Below are 21,136 nucleotides of genomic sequence, written 5' to 3' on the forward strand. Positions count from 1 at the left end.
GGCGTAGCTATATGAAAAGTAGAAGAGTTGATCGAATTTGCTCTAACATATAAATTGGTGCATGTAAGATCAAATCTGATCAGCTCCTCCAATCAATTTTGGTTCTTCCTAATGTATATGAAATTTTGTGGCTTTGGAGGCGCATTTGGCACGAACATTGACTCAATCCGGCATCACACGTGGTGCACTATTTTAAGACTTCCTCTTTGAGCAGAATTTTGTTATGACTTAATACCGTTTCATGTGTTACTTTCTTGTCTATGGATAAAATTCGAAATGTTGGCAATGGTTTGGACTCCACCTATTAACTGACGGTAGAACAAGAACTTTATTCTAGCATTTCATGGCACCACAGCCAAAAGCGGAAAACGTATTTAAAGGAACATTAACTTAGTATAGGCTTAGCGAAAGGGTTTGACCAAACAGTTGGTATTTCTCAATGCGTAAACACCAATCTATTGGTCAGGTCATCATTGCTGCCGGAGCGAACGTTGCCCAAGGTGTAAATCAAGATGCGAAAATTCAGCTCGCTTGTGTTCTGAGTACCCGCGGCGACTCTCTGCAATGAAATGGAGAATTGTCATTAAATAATCGTCACAAGGAGTCGATTGGAAAATTACCTGGAAACGATTTGATATCATCCACAGCTCTTCTTTGCCCTGATTGTTTGTCACAACCTTCATGCCACTGACAAATTCTATGAGCTGTTGGTTGATGGGTATTCTCTTGAAACTCTTATTGTTGTAACGCGTGTTTACATTCCAAGAAATCAACTCGATGGGATTGAAGGTGACGCAATAGACATTGTCGCGACTGTCAGTGGCAGTTGCCACGCACTCGCTGCTACGTTTCCCCAGGTCTATGTAGGTCTCAGGGGCTCCACTGGCGCCGTTTACAAAGTGGGTGCTGTTGTCGAGCACTTGCAGAGGCACCGCATACTCTGAAATACTGGCCATGCTGTGGAAGAACAAATGTCGTTTGTTAGTTGTCATGCCTATGATGCCATCCATCAGGGTAAATGATTCTCTGGCAACGGTGTGAGTACCATAGTCTGGATCGGGATACATAAAGGTGTGCTCAGCACGCCACGAGCTATTGCTCATGAAATCGTAAACAACTAAACCATGGAAATTGACATCAGCCACATAGACCATCGAGCGCCTGCAACTGCCACGTGGCGGTGGGTCCTTGACAACGACAATTGGTGTCACAAACAATGAAGCGGAGGGAGTATAGACAGTGGTATTTAATCTGTAGCGATGCAAAAGCTGATCGGTATTCAAATCAAACAGAAGAAGTTGTGGAGGACAGCGAGTTTCGACACCCACCGAACCGGAATCCATGACCCACATTTGATTACATTCCGTGATCTGTAGCGGAAAAGGAAAAAATGTACATGATCATCTATCTTTCTCCTGCTGATATTTACTCACCGCCACTCTGAACACTGAGGTGATTTGATCACAGTCATCGCCGTTAACGTTGTGAGCCCTATACGATGGGTATGGCTTAAGCCAAGGACCATTGGGACCCATTTCGTCAGATAGTGTAGCAAGGGTATATGGAATGCCAGTTTGAAATCTTGGAATCGTTACAAAAATTCTGCGTTGCTTATTTTCTAAAACCAAAATTACAACGTAAATCCGCAAACATTATTCCATTGGTTTGGATCTGGTACCAACTTACTTTGATAGTGAGGCTGTACATCAATCGGGAGACCATTATTCTCCACATAATTGCCGCTTTCAACGGCCGCCTTCATATCGGCGTCACTTGGAAAACTGAAATCTAACATTTTCCAAGTGTAGGGAACCTGAGGATTACCGTTCATCATACCGGCGGACAACATTGGCGTGTATCCTTTACAAACGATGCCACACCACAGTAGTGTTAATATAGCTCGAAAAATTATTGTCATCGCGATCTGAAAAAAATATCGTTTATGTAATCGTAAAACCACATTGTATTTGGAATGTTACATATAGTTTTAATTCCTCAAAAAAATCGTTATCTTTGATGGTTAGAAAAACCACATACATACACTGGCTAACAAAAGTAAGTATGCACTCATAAAACCTTCATGTTTTGGTGAATATTAAATTTTTATACGATAAAACCAATTTTTTTTTTTCAAATATCCATATAAATCTCTTTGTTCATGATTTCTTCAATAAAAACTGGTTTACCGACCCCAGATGCCGCCATGCTATCCCAAAATAATATCGAACCACTATTGTGTTTCACAATATCTCTCATATTCGTTGGCTGGAGCTCGGAATTAGGTGTTCTCCAAACTTTATCACGTCCATCCGCACCATGTAGAATTATTTTGGTTTCATCAGAAAAAGATGGTTTACATACTCTTAAGCAAAATTTATTCTCTTTACTCAGTTGACCTTGCTTATGAACGGCCAACACACGACAAATAATTTCTGGATTACAAGATTTTCCTAAATCTCTTTAAATTTCTACTTGTATTTTTGGTGCACTTATTTTGGAATTTCTCTTCACTTTTCTTGCTATTTAGGACGACCCGATCGATGCTTAGTTTCAGTGAATTTAAATTTAATTAAATTTAAATGCCTACATTTTTCTATTAGTTTCGGAACAGTAGCGTTGCTTTTGTGTACAAGCTTGCAATTTTTTTGGGAGTTAGTTTTGGTATATAATTTGATTAGTAAATCCTTAAGACCTTGAGAAACCATTGTTGTTTCTTGCTTAAAAAAAAACGACTTTTTTCAATAAATAGATCGTTACTTGTAGCATACATACTTTTGTGATTATAATATTGGCATTTGCCAAGAAACCACGTTACTGAAGTTAGCGCGATCACATTAAAAGGTTGTAAGAATAACTGTCATAAAATGAGGTTTGAAGGAAGCAAAGGCCGAAAATATACGGTATTCACATTAAATATTGCATACTTACTTGTGTGAGCCAGTGTATTTCGAATGTTACACACAGTTTTAATTCGACACTATTTCGAAACCACTTACCATTCTCCTTTTAATCAATAATTTCAATACTTTTTCAAAAATAACTTTTCTCGGTCTTAACTTGTGTTTGGCCCAGAAAGAAAAGCTGTAATGACTGCCAGTCAACTGTATTTTCAAATGGATGTTTTTGGTCAAGTTATAAGTTCTAAACGAAATGTCTATTTCTGGTCAAATACGTTGACATTGTAATTTACATACAATGTGGATACGCCCCATATGGGGGTCCAAAAAATAGGGGCTAGCATGTGCGAGTATTAAGTTTTTTTTTTATTTTTATACCCACCATCAAAGGATGGGGATATATATTCATTTTGTCATTCCGTTTGCAACACATCGAAATATCCATTTCCGATCCTATAAAGTATATATATTCTTGATCGTCGTAAAAATCTAAGACAATCCAGCCATGTACGTCCGTCTGTCTGTTGAAATCACGCTACACTTTGTAAAAATTGAGATATTGTGATGAAACATTGCACAGATGCTTTTTTGACCATAGGCAGGTTAACATCGAAAAAGGACTATACCGAACTATATCTTGATATAGCCCCCATATAGACCGATTTGCCGATTTAAGGTCTTAGTCTTATTTAAACTACATTTATTATCAGATTTCGCAGAAGTTTCGGACAGTGAGTTGCGTAACGCCTCTCGATATCCTAGATCAATACGAATCAGATCGGTCTAGATTTCGATATAGCTCAAATACAGACTGATCTCTCGATTTTGGATCTTGGGTCCATAATAGGCGCATTTATTGTACGATTTCGCTTAAATTTGGGACAGTAAATTATGTTAGATAGTAAGTTGGGACAGTAAGTTATGTATGGAGCCACCGTAGGGCAGTGGTTAGCATTTCCGCCTATGACGCTGAACGCCTGGGGTAGAATCCAGGCGAGACCATCAGAAAAAAAAATAAATTTCAGCGGTGGTTTTCCTCTCATAATGCTGGCAAATTTGTGAGGTACTATGCCATGTAAAACTTCTCTCCAAAGAGGTGCCGCACTGCGACACGCAGTTCTGACTCGGCTATAAAAAGGAGGCCCCTTTTCATTGAGCTTAAACTTGAATCGGATTGCACTCACACATTGATATGTGAGAAGTTAGCTCCTGTTCCTAAGGTGAATGTTCATGAGCAAAATTTGCAAATTATGTTAGGCCTTTCGACATCCTTGTTTAATTTGGACCAAATCGGTTCAGATTTGGATATAGCTGTCATATAGACCACCGAACTCCCGATTTAAGGTTTTGGGACCATAATAGTCGCATTAATGTTCCAATTTCGCAGAAATTTGGTATAACAAGTTCTGTTAGGTTCTTCGACATCCTTGTTTAATACCGTGCAGATCGGTCCAGATTTGGTCAAGATGAGACTATAGGTGGATAAAGCCGTTATCTGTACCGATCTCCCGATTTCAGTAAGCACGTTTATTAGTCGATTTCGTTGAAATTTAATCTTATTTTTCAACAAAATATGCATCAGCATCGATCTGATTACATATAACATATTACAGTTAAATATTTTGCTGTTGGTGTTATTTTCCAAATACGTGTCATTCATAGATTTACTCAAATAATTGCAGTCAGATTTTAAAAAAAAGTTCGTTAAATATTTTGGTCGCTCTTTTTTTGGCGTAAAGTACTTTTGTTATGCAAATGCAAACCATTTTTTTGTATTTCTAACCCGCATTACTTTTGAATTATTTAATTCTTAAGCTCAGAAACCCTTTGCGGAATTAAGGTAAATAATTTTTTAATTACATGCTACCCAACCCATTTTTTTCATTTATGCATTTATAGTCTACACAACAAGATAATAATCTAGATTTATTGTTATATAATACATTCCACTAAAGTAGGTTCTTAATAATTAAACTAGGTTACAATAATCGCCAATAATTTTTGACTTCATCGGGGTAAATCCCCTGATCTATTTAATCAAATAACAAAATCACAATTATGCACATAACGAAAACTATTGAATAACATAAAACATAGATTTAAACATTATAATGATTTTTTCTTAAACTTAACAATAACAACAAAACATGAAAACAACTAATATCACAATGTTATAAAATTGCAGCACTGTAGCTGGCACTTATTTTGTCCGTATTTTCCTTAAGATTTCCTTAAGATTGATCTGTTTACTTTTTGATTGAAGAACCTAATATTGATATAATTTGCTCTTATGAGAATTTAGAAATGTTAATCAATATTTAAATTAAAAATTTAGGTACAAATGGTTTCGAGAATTATACAGGTTACAACTAACCTAAAAATTACCAACTCTATCTTATCCAAGTTTTTGTAAAGATGTAACTATCTATTCAAAAACGGCAGACTGTTTTTCCCTTCTTTATCCCATACCACCGTTTGTTATACATTCGAGAGAAATGTCGGCCTTTGTATATAAAGTATGATATATTTTTTGAAAGATCAGGGTTTGTACTACAAAATAAGGCCTTGTCTAACCCCTTTCCATATAAACCAATCAGCCGATTTGAATTCTTTACATGGAAGAAGAGTACACTAAATAAATACAAGTACAGTGTACTCTTAGAAATAACAGCAATAATTCTGCTGTCATAGCTAAATGTTTGCAATTTCAGGAAAGCAGCAGAAAGCAGGGAGAATAAAATAAAATTAAATGAAAGAAAATATTACAATTTTCTGATAGAAAGGAAATTACCTGATCGCAGGCAGAAATTAAATATCTAAACCAATAAGAAAACCAGTAAGGGAAGGCAAAAGTTGGGCGGAGTCGACTATATAATACCCTACACCACCGAGTCTACGTAATACTTTTAATATATAGCACTTATATCCAAATCTAGTCGGACTTTAATTTTGCACACCTATTGAAATATCGAATAGAAACTTCTACGATTTTCTTACGATGGTACAAAAATTGTGGCTTCTACAGCCTTAAAAGTCGAAACACATAAAATATATATATATATATATATATATATATATATATATATATATATATATATATATATATATATATATATATATATATGGGAGAATTATCTAAATCTGATTCAATTTTGATGAAATTTTGCACACGTATTAGGATGTCAATTAAAACATCACATCAAAATTTTAGCTACTACAGCCTTAAACTTTGAATAGCATAAAATATATATACGACAACTTTACCTAAATCTGGTTCAATTTTGATGCAATTTTTTGCATGTAGTGCGACGTCAAATAAAACATCTCCTGCAAAATTTTGTAAGGATTGTGGCTACTATAGCTTTAAAAGGGCATATCAAAATTGCGGCTACTATAGCTTTAAAAGGGCATATCGTATGAAAGATATATCTGATGAAATTTTGCACACATATTGGGACGTCACAAAAAGCACTTCGGGCCAAATTTGGTAAAGATTGGACTAAAATTGTGTCTTCTTAGCCTTAAAACACCATATCGGATGAAAGATATATATGGGAGCTATATATAAATCTAATTCGATTCTAATGAAATTTTGCATACATATTGGGAGGTCACAAAAAGCACTTCGAGCCACATTTGTTAAGGTTGGACCAAAATTGTGCCTTCTATAGCCTTAATAGCTCAAATCGGAAGAAAGCTATATATGGGAGCTATATCTAAATCTGAACCGATTTAGATGAAATTTTGCACACGTATTAAGACGACACACGAAACATTTCATGCTGAATTTGGCAAAGATCGGACCAAAATTGTGGCTCCTACAGCATTAAAATGGCATATAGGATGAAATATATATATATGAGAGCTATATCTAAATCTGGACCGATTTTAATGAAACTTTGCACACATATTGGGACGCCAAAAAAACACTTTGTGCCAAATCCATTAAGGATCGGACCAAAATTATGGCTTCTACAGGTTTAAAAGGGCACATCGGATGAAACATATGTATGGGAGCTATATCTAAATCTGGAACGATTTTTTCTAAAATCAATAGCATTCGTCCTTGGACTAAAAAAGAGACTTATGCAAAATTTTCTGAAAATTGGACAACATGCGACCTGTACCTTGATTACTAAAATACATGGACAGACAGACGGACATATTTAAATCGAATCAGGAAGTGATTCTAAGCCGATCCGTATACTTATCGGTGGGTCTAGCTCTTCTTCTAGCTCTAAATAATTACATTCCGCATATCACTCGTGGACTGCGAAACTAAACAATACTCAAGTGATGAAAAATAGCAAGAAACAAGTAAAAGTGTGCTAAGTTCGGCCGGACCGAGTCCACCATGGTTCGTATCTGCTCAAGAAGTAAAATCGGGAGATCGGTTTATATGGGAGCTGTATCAGGCTATAGACCACGTATGTTTAAGGCTATAGAAGAAACCGTTTTACAAGAATTCAGCGAAATTGGATATGTTTGAGGTTATAGAAGAAACCGTTGTACAAGATTTCAGCGAAATTGGAAAAGAATTGCGCCTTCTAGAGGCTTAGGAAGAATAGTCGGAAGATCGCTTTATATGGGAGCAATATCAGGCAATGAATCAATTTGACTATACTTGCCATAGTTGTTGCAAGGCAAAACAAAACATTTTACGCAAAATTTCAGGCAAATCGAATAAGAATTGCGCCCTCTAGTGGCTCAAGAAGTCAAGATCTAATATCTGTTTATATAGCAGCTATATCAAAACATGGGCCGATATGGCCTATTTACAATCCTAACGTCCTACACTAATAAAAAGTATTTGTGCAAATTTTCATGCGCCTAGCTTTACTATTTCGAAAGTTAGCGTGCTTTCGACAGACAGACGGACGGACATGGCTAGATCGACTTAGAATGTCATAACGATGAAGAATATATATACTTTATGGGAGATGCAAACCACTACCTAGACATCCTAGGTTTAAGTGAAGTACGATAGCCGAAATCCGGAAGTATGGATCTTCAAGGTGGCTACCACTTCGTTTTTTCAGGCAATGATACTCGAATCGGAGTGAAAACCGCAATCCGGTACATACAACCAGCCAGCCAGCAGCCATCAAAAGTACACTTCCAGTTCAATACTCACCCTGATCAAATTGTTGGCTTGTTTGTGCCGTACTGATGTGTAAAGTCTCTCAACATCCCAGTTCAATACGACCCAATCGGCCCAGATTTCGATATAGCTGTCATATAGACCGATCTCTCAATTTAAGGTCTTCGCCCGATAAAAGGCATATTTATTGGTGCAGTTTTGTTGAAATTTGGGACAGAAGTTATGTTAGGTCACTTAACATCTTTGTTTGATTTAGCCCAGACCGATTCAGTGGATATAGCTGCCATATAGACCGATCTCTCGATTTAAGATCTTGGGCCCTTAATAGGCGCATTCATTGTTCGATTTTATCGAAATTTGGCATAGCGATTTGTGCTAGGCTACTCGACATCCCTGTTCAATATGGCTCAGATCGGTTCAGATTTGGAGATATCTGCCATTTATACCGATCTCCCAATGCAAGTTCTTGGGACCATAAAGCTAGTTATTATTCGATTTCGGTAAATTTTACACACTGAGCTGTGTTCGGATCTTTGACATTCTTGTTCGATATGGCCCAGATCGGTTTATATTTAAATATAGCTGCCATCAGGGACATAGCCAGGATTTTATTTTGATTGGGGCCCACCCAAATTTTTTTCAAAATCGAAAATTGCCAAAAATTCTTGTTACTGTGATACTAGTAAAGAAACCCGCTTTTTTTAATTGTGGTAACTATTGGGTGCAGGAACACATCGGCGGTGACATTTGGTCATAAAGTCCGAGCTGAATTTTACACTGATTGCCAACACAGTGCAAAAATCTTTTATGCCGCTCCGTATGTCCGGGTTCGCATTAACAACGAAAAATCCCAAGAATAGAGCTGCCTTAGAAAAATTCTAGCTCGAGTTATATTTTTATATCCCAAAAATCAAACGAAAAAATTTCTCAAAATCCTTAAGAGTGAGATATCTATTAAAAAATAAATGTATGGCAATAATCCTACTGCTGCTTTGACTGCTTCTTTTGACTATTTTATGCGAAAATCATTAAACCCAGCTTTCTTCGCTAAATGGTCCTAAAATATTAAGACATTGATTTATTTGTTGTAGGGGATTAGGAAATAAAAAGTTTTTTTTTTCTAAATTGTTGGAAATCAAAATTTTTGAAAAAATTGCTACATCAATATAAATTCCCTAAATTATGAATCTACTAGAATATGCTCGGTCGCTTCGCTGCCCCCGATGGTATCCCCAATATCGCAATTTTAATAGATTTAGCCTTATCCGTAAATAAGTTTTAGTGCCTTAATGTACGATTAAAAAAAAGCTGTATCGCAATTTTGAGATCTTTAGCCCAATCCGTAAATAGATTACCATTTTGTACGTTTTAATACCTAAATGTACAAATTTCAAAACAATCTTCTAGTCATCCGTTACATGCTGCCAAGATGTACCTGTATCTCTAATGTCACAGATTTAGCTCAGTCTGTAAATAAAGTACCACTTTGTACGTTTTAGTACCAAAATGAACGAATGTCTGAAAGATCTCCTAGTCGCTCGGTACCTAGTGCTTAGATGTAACAGTATTCCAAATTTCAGAGCTGTAGCTCAATCCATAAAGAAGGTACCATATTGTAAGTTTTAGTACCAAAATGTGCGATTATCAAGATGTGCCTGTATCCCAAATTTCAGATCTGTACATCAATTTATGAAGAAAGTACGAATAGTACCAATTACAGCACTTAAGTACTTTTTATTCTGCACCTTGTACGATTTCAACATTTTATATTTGGTACAATTTGTCGTATATTTGTCAAGACTTCGATCATTTTCAGCAAATTTTTTTATTTTACCCTTCTCCGTTCACTGTTTTAGTAAAAAAAACTATTTCGTACTTTTTGGTACCAAAATGTATGATTTGTTAAAAATTACTTTGATGGCCAACATATATTTTTTAGTAGAATCTACATGTTAAATTTTAGATTGTGCTCAGTCTCGAGGGCCCCCCTGGCTGCCATAAAGACCGGTCTCTCAATTTAAGGTCTTGGACCTATAAAAGGCGAATTTATTGCCTGATTTGGCTGAGATTTGGTACCGCGATCCCTGTTAAACTCTTCGATATCCGTGCTCTATATGGTTTAGATCGGTCTAAACCTGAATATATAGCTGCCAAATACATATATCGGTCTCCCGATTTAAGTTCTAGGGCCCATAAAAGGGCCTATATTTACATATAGCTGCTATGGGTACATAAATAATGAATTTTCCATCGTATCATGACGAAATGTGGTTAATTTATATATCCCAGGTGGTGGGTATCCAAAGTTTGGCCCGGCCGAACTAAATGCCCTTTTACTTGTTTTACCATACATTTCTCCTATTTTTAATAACAAATTTCGTTAAGTGTGCTTTTTTTTAAATACGTAGAGCTTTTGCTTTTTCTTCTTTCTTTCTTATATTTGGTTATGTTGATGTTAATCATTCTTTAAATATCAGACCATGTTGATGATGCCTAAAACAGGTTGTATTTTGTGTTTTTGGTCTTAATATTTGCAAGTCTCATATATAAAAAGTCATATCATCTTCAAATACTGGTTGCAACACTATTATATTTGATAATAATATGGAATGATTGGATTGGAACGTACCTATGGTGATTGGTTATGGACAGAATTTAGTAAGGACATTCTTGTGAGCTTCTTCTTAAAATGGAGTTAAATAATTAAAAGGAACGCAACAAAATTAATGGAAATTATATTACAAAATGGTTCGATTAAAAACATTGAGGTACAAACTACAATACAATATGACGTATGTAGGTACATATGAACGAGGTATTGTAATAATTGAAATAAAATTAGCAGTAGTGGAATATCAATGCAGCCGAGTCATAATCTTTTGATTTGCAAGCATTTGTTGGGGATTCCCATGAAACAATCCCAAATGAATACCAGCGTGTGTCAGCATTATTATCAATAACAATATAGGTGACTACTTCAAACTTACAAAACATTATAATCATTAGGGTGATAGATGTGAAAAACAAATTAATGAGCTGTATTTATAGCTTCTTCAGGGATTTTCTTCATATTTTCGTCTGTCTGTGATAGGCCTTAATCCTAGGGTAATGTAATACTGTACCTCATCTTATAAACTCTAGACTATTTTAATTACTTCTAGTTCTAGAGGTACAAGCGAAAGTTATGTTTATAGGCTCATAGAAAAAAACCTGCTGATAGTAGCAAACACTGTCTGCTGTTTGTTTGTAGTTAATTTAACTGCTATTAGCTGCAGTAGTTCTGCTGTCATAGCTAACTATTTGCAGTTTCATACCAGCAGTACGACTGCTGAAAAGTCTGTTGTTTGCTGTAAATGTCTGCAGCTTTATATGTGAAGGGATTGTTTGAAGGAGAGTAAACTACAATAAAATTAAATAGATTTTAATAAATAAAATGAAACGGTAGTAACATGTGTGCGAAACAAAATAACACCAACAATAAGAAATAGCAATAAGGGGTTTAAAATGCCAAGCAACAACATCTAACTGCAGGGTATAGGGACAGCAAGGAACAATGGATGTTGTGGTAGGTAGCCCAAAAATGGAAAAACATGTTGGCACAGGCTGATTTAAGGAATTGTCCTAAAAGAGATGAATGAACCAGTACTCAAACGGAGATATGCATGTGCCGGCAGCATAGTTCAATAAAACAAAAATGTAGACAAGGAAGATTTAAGGAAATTTTATGACTGAGATGCTGACCAGTAGGTCAATGGAAATGTGCATCTCAGTGCAATATTTGATATGGTTTTAATTCGCAAAAAGAAGTAGTTCTAAAAAAAAAAAAATATTCGTTAGTTCTAAAAAAAAAAAATATACCAACAATAAGAAATAGCAATAAGGGGTTTAAAATGCCAAGCAACAACATCTAACTGCAGGGAATAGGGACAGCAAGGAACAATGGATGTTGTGGTAGGTAGCCCAAAAATGGCACAGGCTGATTTAAAAAATGTTGGCACAGGCTGATTTTAGGAATTGTCCTGAAAGAGATGAATGAACCAGTACTCAAACGGAGATATGCATGTGGCGGCAGCATAGTTCAATAAAACAAAAATGTAGACAAGGAAGATTTAAGGAAATTTTATGACTGAGATGCTGACCAGTAGGTCAATGGAAATGTGTATCTCAGTGCAATATTTGATATGGTTCTAATTCGCAAAAAGAAGTAGTTCTAAACAAGTAAAAGCGTGCTAAGTTCGGCCGGGCCGAATCTTATATACCCTCCACCATGGATCGCATTTGTCGAGTTCTTTTCCCGGCATCTCTTCTTAGGCAAAAAAAGGATATAAGAAAAGATTTGCTCTGCTATTAGAGCGATATCAAGATATGGTCCGGTTTGGACCACAATTAAATTATATGTTGGAGACCTGTGTAAAATGTCAGCCAATTCGAATAAGAATTGCGCCCTTTGTGGGCTCAAGAAGTAAAATAGAGAGATCGATTTATATGGGAGCTGTATCGGGCTATATACCGATTTAGACCATAATAAACACGTATGTTAATGGTCATGAGTGAATCCGTCGTACAAAATTTCATTCAAATTGGATAAGAATTGCGCCCTCTAGAGGCTCAAGAAGTCAAGACCAAAGATCGGTTTATATGACAGCTATATAAGGTTATGGACCGATTTGAACCATACTTGGCACAGTTGTTGGATATCGTAACAAAACACGTCGTGCAAAATTTCATTCCAATCGGATAAGAATTGCGCACTCTAGAGTCTCAAGAATTCAAGACCCAAGATCGGTTTATATGTCAGCTATATCAAAACATGGACCGATATGGCCCATTTACAATACCAACCGACCTACACTAATAAGAAGTATTTGTGCAAAATTTCAAGCGGCTAGCTTTACTCCTTCGGAAGTTAGCGTGCTTTCGACAGACAGACAGACGGACGGACATGGCTAGATCGACATAAAATTTCACGACGATCGAGAATATATATAGTTTATGGGGTCACAGACGAATATTTCGAGTAGTTACAATCAGAATGACGAAATTAGTATACCCCCCATCTTATGGTGGAGGGTATAAAAAAAAATATTCGCAAATGAATAATTTAATGTTTTCCAAAGAAACAAAAACAACTAAACATTTTTAAATTTCAAAATTAAAAGATAATATGCAATACATACATTTAGCTCAAAATATTTGCAAAAAATTTCTAGTGTCGTATTTTCAGCATATTTTTTATTGTAAGAGCATTTTGCTGTATTTACGTACAAAATTCTCTCTGGGTGTACAGAAAGAATTGCACATCTGGCAGTTCCCATTTTCTCGGTAAATTAAACAATTCTCGCAAATCCCCTATTTTATCAAATCTTCGAATGTGCCCAGATTACCAATAAAATTTTACTTGTTGCGTTTAAATACTACTCTCAATAAGCCTCTAGCTATGGTGCAAATAAGTATGCAATTTATGAAAGCCAAAAAAGAAAATATGCAGAATCAAATTTGAACAATCAAACTTGGTATTGATAATTAAATACATTTTTTACAAAGTGAGGAAGTGCTTTGATAACTTTTGACTTTGATATTCTATTTTCCACTGGCAAAAATTAATATAGGATTGTAATAAAATTTTAATTGTATGAATTATTATTATACTACATTATACAGTATTATATTATATAATACAGTATACATCAAATATATGTACGCATACACCACAGAAAGCAAAAACAAAATTTTTGGCTTTTCATTTTGGGCATCGCTGATGTAATTCAAGAAAACATGCGGTTACACAGAAAAAATGAGAAACATGGTTCAATTAAGAAATTTGTACATTCAATTAAAAAATTCGATGAATCCGGACATATAAATAAATTTTGTATAATTGATTAAAAATTTTGTAATTTGGATTTATGATAAGCTGAAAATCCAATTAAAGCGGTTTTTAACCCAATAAACCTATTTACTTGAAACTTTTCCCCTCTCTCAAATAACATCTTTACCAATATATTTAATGGAAATAATTGATATTTTTTGCATTAATAAGTAACTTTATAATTTATTGGATTAAATTACGGGAAAAAATATGCAATGTATTGCTCTAAAATATGTATTTTTTATTTTATATTTTTTAAAAGAAAGAGAAAAATATTGCCTTTCCTTTATAAGCCTATCTTCATTGTCGTGAAAACTGTCTGTAAAAAGTATAATGACCAATACAATTTATATACATGTTAAAGTGAATCGTAATAAATACCAATCTTTGCATTTTTCGCACGATACCACGAATGAAGATAACAAATGCAGTATTCCGCATTTGTTATCTTTCGTCATCGTTTTCCAAGCCAATATATACTCTAACTAACTAAAGGGATAATAACATTTTACAATAAGATAATATTTATAAATACCACGTCTACCTTTTTCCATATCCTCAAATTTGTTTCGTTTGGAATGTTCCTATTTCATTTGTTCACCACACTTTCTATTTGTCTTGATATTTTGTGTCTACCACGCGACTATGTATCTGTATATGATTGAAATTAGACATATATTTGGCTCATTCGCAAATTTTTGCATTACACGCAGTCTATAACGGACCAATACTTCAAGATATTATACTCGAAATGCTGAGGTTGGAATCCATTAAAATTTCTTTTGCTACAAAAATAATTTATACCTGCACACCACGTTCGTTCATTGATATTGATTTGCAGTTACATTTTGCAAAAAGTTGTTATTGGCCGCAGTAAAACAAAAGGCAATAATGGTTGAAAAATTGACTTGCATTATTTCGTCATGTAGATAGTTTCTGTTTTCAACAAAAAGAGAAAATATTTAAATGTAATATATTTAATCTTTCCCATCCAATCAATCAACTGACGCAAACAATATTTTTTTTGTTATGGAAAAATATCAATTATTTCCTTGAATTGAGTCAGTTAGACGTTTTTATCAAATAATAAGCGATTTCTAATAAATTGGTTTATTCACCTTGTCATAAAAGCAAATTATAAAATGGTTTATTAATAGCGCAAATTCTTTCCTAGGACCGATTTGAGCAAAAATATAAAAATTTCTTTATGAAACCAATATTTTATTGCTTTCTGTGTAACCTGATCATAAGTTAAATTGGAAAATTCCAAATTAGGGTGACTGTGTTTGGGGCACTTTATACGTAAATTAAACCGAAGGCAAAGAATATTTAAAATATTGCAATATATTCAACAATATTATATGGTTGTGGCGGCAATCCTTACACTTGACCTCTAAGTTTAACTTATTCTCTATGCCCGTTTCGAAAGGTTTTCAGTGTGGGGCGTTCCCCCATTGCAATTAATTACATCAGATTACTTCAACGAATTATCTCTATTGCACAAAAATCCATTAACATTTACACAACCGTCCTATAGCAGCCACTCAATGATTTGACATGCTCACTACTTTAATTTGAGCAGAAAGTTTTAGGGATTTTTTTTCCCATTGGCCATTGTTCTGGACTATTTCGTGAAAAAAAAAACGATCGGCATTTACACAGTTAATCGAAGGAAATTAATTGTGGTTGATAATTGAAGACAGCTATGTTGCCTTTAATGACTTTTTCATACAAGTTTCTAAAATTTTGTTTGTTTCATGGAAATGTCACATCATCAACCCATTCTAGTGTTTTATTTCAACATTTTGGCTTGTTAGCGTGTTCCTTACCACTATTTATTTATTTTCTTTTAATGGCATACACAGTTGTACGCAGACGCTTTAATAACTGGATGGGTTTTTCCCGCTATGTGGTTGAATTCTTGTCACCCTTTATTTGTCCCAATAAATTGATGAGGCTCGCAACTTCCGACGTTTGGCCATTTTGAAATTATGGCAGCTGTGTTGAGAGATTTGGGAGAGATAGCTGCTGGCAAACATAAACATTCATTTTTGAGCTTTTTAAAGTTGATGTGAAAAGCAAGGCTGCTTTTTGTTTTCATTTGGGTAGCTAATTCGGGACACAGATTTTAGTTTGATAACCTTTATGCCCAATAATATATTCTATGCTCTTGAATATATTTGTTAATTTTTGATATTTTTGGTTAGAATGATTTCACAGAAGATTCACTCCAATATTCAACAAATGAGGGTTATTTTTAAACTGGCCCCAATATTCGGCTGTTGATGTTAATTAATCCAAAAACTTTGGATAATACGCATAATCACACATATTTATTGGCTTCGCATGCACGCCAGATGTGAATTATTTAATTCCGGAGTAAGCGCTCTTATGGCTACGTAACATTTTATTCATTTTTTTTTTTAATTATTGCTAAATACCTTTATTTTTTGTAAAAAAAGAGGTTTATTTGTTTGTTTATAAAACACGTCAATTAAGGCAAACAAGTGCAACCAGAATTTGTTATGGGGCGATAGAACGTTTCGCGACCGATCTCATTCGATTTCTGAAGAAGAATGATCGTGGGAGCTTCAATTTTAAGAATGTGTTTTTTCTCCTACGATCTCCCATTGACTAAAGAAATGCGAACAACGACAAGCGATTCTCTTTATTCTCAGTAGGTAAGAAAGAAAAACGCCGATGGCGTTTGAGCAGTCAGCACAGTCGAAGATCTTCTGCTATGCACAGTGTGCGAGTTATCGCTAATGTTGTGAAAAAAAACATCGAATATGTCGATGAGGCATATAGCCCAAGAATGTTGTACAGACAAACATAGTCGGAAATGATCGTTGCCTACAATTAATCGGAATGATTTTTATACCCTTCACCACCACACTGTGGTACAAAGTATCATAACTTTGTGTAATTCTTTGCAATGCTAAGACGGATAAGAGTTAGACATATTGAAAAGTTTACCAATCGGCTTAGAATCACTTCCTGATACGATTTAGTTATTTCCGTCTGTCTGTCCCTGTATTTTTGTGATCAAAGTACAGGTCGCACATGTAATTTTTTTGGTCCAAGGACGAACAATATTGATTTTCCGCAAAATCGGTTCAGATTTAGATATAGCTTCCATGTATATTTTTCATCCGATATGGCCTTTTAAGGCCATATGTTGGTCTTATTTAAAAAAAAAAATTTGCGTTAGACGTTTTATTTGTGCGCACAATTTTATCAAAAGCAGTCCAGATTTAGATATAGGAGCTCCTATATATATCTTTCATCCTATATGGTCTTTTAAGCTTGTAGGATCCACAATTTTGGTCCGATCTTTGCAACATTTAGCATGAGGTGTTTTATATAACTCCCGAATGCGTGTGCAAAATTTCATTAACATCATTTATAATATAAATAAAGCTCCCATATATTTCTTTTATCCGATATGGCCTTTAAACGCTGTAGTAGCCACAATGTCTTGTAAGAAAATCTTACAAGGTTTTATTCTATATTGCAATAGAAATGCAAAATTATAATCTGGCTAAAATTCGACACAGGTTCTTTCTATTAAAAGTAGTACGTAGACTCGGTGGTGTGGGTTATTATATAGCCGCCCGACTTTAGCCTTTTCTTACTGATTAAAATAAAGGCGTATTTAATAAAGTGGCCGCATCGGCGAATTGCTACATCAAAGCATCTTTTTTGGGAATTTGATGTATCAAAATTTGTCAACAGGGCGAAGAAAATTCGATTCGCCCTGACCAAGGCATATTTATCAGATGGCCGCATCAACCCAGATGAGAGAATTGTATGTCGACAAATTTTTGAAATCGCCGTACGAAAATTTAAACTTCAAAATAAATATTATACAGTGTTGTGTTTGGTGCTGTTATGGGTTTTAAACTTAGGGAATATAATTGTGTCGCCCCGAAAAAGATTAAAAAAGCGCAGAAGAACACTGATAAAATTTATCTTGTACAATGGCAGACATTAAAATGAAGATTAGGGGCCAACATGCATAACAAAATGGCCAGGCAGTCTGCAAAACTTCCCTCCAATATGCCATTTATAGCTATAGTAGTCAAGAATGGCGAGAGGTCAATTGCACGAAGATAATTTAGACAGGAGAAAAGGTGTTTGTGTAGCCATAATCCTGTACCTACACAATAGGTGCTCAACCGTCTATGACTCCTCCTCATCCCCACAAATCAAGCTTAAGTCCGCCCTGTGTCCAGCGCAAGGTCAGAGTCCTGACATTGCAATGTCTTTTTAGGACGTTCAGAAGTGATCTTTTGGAGAGGTTCCCTGAACATTCCAATTTACCTAGTAATGGTGAATAGTACCAACTTGAACTTTTGGGGGGTTTACGTCAAACCCGTTGGCTAATTTTGGCAGCATATTGTATGCACTCTGAACGGCCACACACCATGATCATATATACGTTAATTATCCCGCCTATCAACATCGGCATTCACTTGGTGGCTATCTACGGCTACAGTAACTTAATGAAAACTATTTGAAACTGCCATTTTGGTGGTTTTGTGGGTAAAGCCACTGAAGCAAATTGGAATTTTGAACTTTTTTAAATTTTTTATTTCTAGCTTGACACTCAAAACTTTCTTCGCCGAGTTTTCAAATTTTGAAAAATCAAATTCCCAAAAAGATGCTTTGTTGTAGCAATTCGCCGATGCGCCTTGGCCCCGACATTTAAAATTTTTCGGCAAATTTGTTTCGACCAATCAGACCAAGAAGAAAAAATTTTATTAATTTTTCAGTGTCAAGAAAACACACTTTATCCACAAAAGTGGCTGGAACATTGAGGTCCGATCTGAGTGGTGTTCATTGCTGTCACGAAAAGCTTAGGCTGCGAGCTACCGGGCGCGTCCACAGGTTTCGGATAGTTGAAAGCTCAAAACGGAGTAGCTGCAACGGCAGTCGCGGACAATCAGCGGTATCGAGGGGAGAGTCTCACTGAGAGGCCGGGCGGCACTGACTCTTGCATAAATACTGAGTGCCTATGATGCTCGATATGACAAGGTAGGTTATTGGCGACTTCAAATAAGCAATGGCCAAACTGTTCCCGAGTTGATCGGTACATTGGCCCGCTCACCTACAGGAGCCTGACGACCACCTTCACATGAAAATGTGGCTACAACGACAAAAACTCGCAACCACCCAAGATGGCAGGTTTTAATAGGTTTCATAAGGTCATTGTAGCCATAGATAGCTACAAAGTGAATATTAACTAATGGCTCAAGTGCATATAGTATGCTGTCAAAATACTAGATAACTTTTCGCCATTTTTGACTACTATAGCTTTCAATTGCATATTGGAGGGAGCATCTCCAGACTTCCTGGCCGTTTAAATTATTTATTTAGAAGTTTATATTTTTGTACGGCGAATTCAAAAAAAAGTTGACATATCAAATTCACTCAGCTGGGATGATGCGACCACCTGATAAATACGCCTTGGAGACGAGCTTAAGATCGAAGATATTTGCAATATAAAATAATATTTTTATTTAAAGTTTTTTTTTTTTGTGTTCTTCGCACTAACAGACAAAAATAATTAAAATAATGTATACATATACTAGGGTGGTAATGTTTTTAGAACCTCATATCCCTGTTTTATATTTTGATGAGTTTTTTTTAAGATTACATAAAATCTTGCATATAAGGTGATTCTTAAAAAAACCTAGCGCAAAAAATGATTTAAAAACTTAAAAAAAAATTTAATTTTAAAGTGGTTTGTGCGTGGTCTTTTTTATTAAATAAATCTTGTCAGTGCGAAGCACTCTCCTGCGGTTGCTATTATTCAAAGCAAACTTAATGGAATTCGGATTACATAAAGCCCCAAAGCCATAGCAAACACATTTATCAACTAATCGTCTCAAAATATTGACATTGGTCAGTTACAGAGTTTTGCCAAGATCGGTTTAGATTTAAAATATTAAAAAATAAACAGTAAAAACTCCTGGCCTAACCAGTTCTAAAGTCAGTGGACGTTTTTTTTTTATTAGGGGGTAGTAAGAAAGTAGTGTAATTGAAGTTCATCATATCAAATCCATAATAATATATTTTTTAAATATTTGAAATTAAATGCTTACTAAAGGTTCTCAGGAATCAAAGCGGAAGATTGATTTATAGGGTAGCTACAATACATCAGGTTACAAATTCGTCCGCCACACTCCCAAAAAGTACCAAACGAATATGTAGACCACACTCATAGAAAAAGTTTACTGAAAATAGCAAACACTATCTACTGAATATTAGTAGTTAAGTTTGCTGCTATTGTAGCAGTAGTTCTGCTATCAAGTACTTCTGCAATTAGAGCAGCAGGCTGACTGCTGAAACGTCTGTTATTTGCTGAAAACGACTGCTGCTTAATTATGAAGGGGATGTGAGAAGAAAAAATAAAATAGAAATATAAATGTGTTTCTTAGTGAATTTTATAATCAGCACTGAATGCATACCTTCCATAATTTATTTCTTTATATTTAGAAACAAAAGGCCACTAAAATAAACTACTTATATTCAGCAGGCAATGTTCGCTATTTTCAGCAAACTTTTTTCTATCAGTGTACATAAGTAGAGCAATAACAAAAAATGCGAGCGAGCTCATCCACGTTTCGAAATGTATACCAATGGGTGGATTGGGTAGCTTCTTTACAGTAATCTTATACAAATTAAAATCATATCTTTCAACATGACTTCTAAAAAAATGCCCAAAGTAATCAAAACATGTAACAGTCAAACATAATTAAAAGCATAAACATTTCAGCGGATTTTTTTACTTAAAACTGCAAATTTTGTTCGCTGATTTAGCTGACCGAAATGTTAGCTAATACAGCAGCCCTATGTTTGCTGCAACAGCAGTAATATCTGCTTTCTCATTTTCAGCAGACAAAAACTGCTGTTTTAGCATACATTTTTGTTGTTTTGAATAACAAATTTGGTTGAGTGCAGCGATGTCCAAAATGAAATTTGACTGTAAGTGTGAAATACTCTCTTAAAGTATTTTTAATTCTCTCAATACGTGCAAAAATAAACATAAGATAAGAAAACTTAATACATATTTAGACCTTCCAAGAGTTTTTTCAATAAAAATCGTTGATTTTAAGATAAAATCAGAATAATTATGTGTATACCCCTGCGCATGTTCACTTGACCCTAAGTTTGGGTTTAAAATATTTGATTTTAGGTTGCTATTCGATTGCTTTTTCGAATTCTTTCACACCTTCTACACACTGTGCGGTGAAGCGTATTAAG

The 21,136-nt window shown here is 35.0% G+C and overlaps 1 protein-coding gene across 1 annotated transcript; it reads right to left on the minus strand.

Moving 5' to 3' along the window:
* Nucleotides 1–289: 289 nt before the first annotated feature.
* LOC106083812 (protein yellow) lies at nt 290–16,489 on the minus strand. The gene is made up of 5 exons (XM_013247065.2): nt 16,309–16,489; nt 1,687–1,924; nt 1,434–1,618; nt 621–1,370; nt 290–559 (listed from the first exon to the last, which is right to left on the minus strand). The coding sequence occupies exons 2-5, from the start codon at nt 1,916–1,918 to the stop codon at nt 437–439; spliced, it is 1,290 nt and encodes a 429-aa protein (XP_013102519.1). The 5' UTR covers nt 1,919–1,924; nt 16,309–16,489; the 3' UTR covers nt 290–436.
* Nucleotides 16,490–21,136: the final 4,647 nt, after the last annotated feature.

This window comes from Stomoxys calcitrans, chromosome 2 (genome assembly GCF_963082655.1).
Source record: "Stomoxys calcitrans chromosome 2, idStoCalc2.1, whole genome shotgun sequence".
NCBI lineage: Eukaryota > Metazoa > Arthropoda > Insecta > Diptera > Muscidae > Stomoxys > Stomoxys calcitrans.

Excerpts from the sequence above, each read along its gene's own strand:
- LOC106083812 (XM_013247065.2), bottom strand. The coding sequence starts at position 1,918 with ATGACAATAATTTTTCGAGCTATATTAACACTACTGTGGTGTGGCATC. Across the intron at positions 1,371-1,433 it reads CCTCAGTGTTCAGAGTGGCG|ATCACGGAATGTAATCAAAT; the intron begins GTGAGTAAATAT and ends TTTCCGCTACAG. Across the intron at positions 560-620 it reads TGATATCAAATCGTTTCCAG|AGAGTCGCCGCGGGTACTCA; the intron begins GTAATTTTCCAA and ends ATTTCATTGCAG.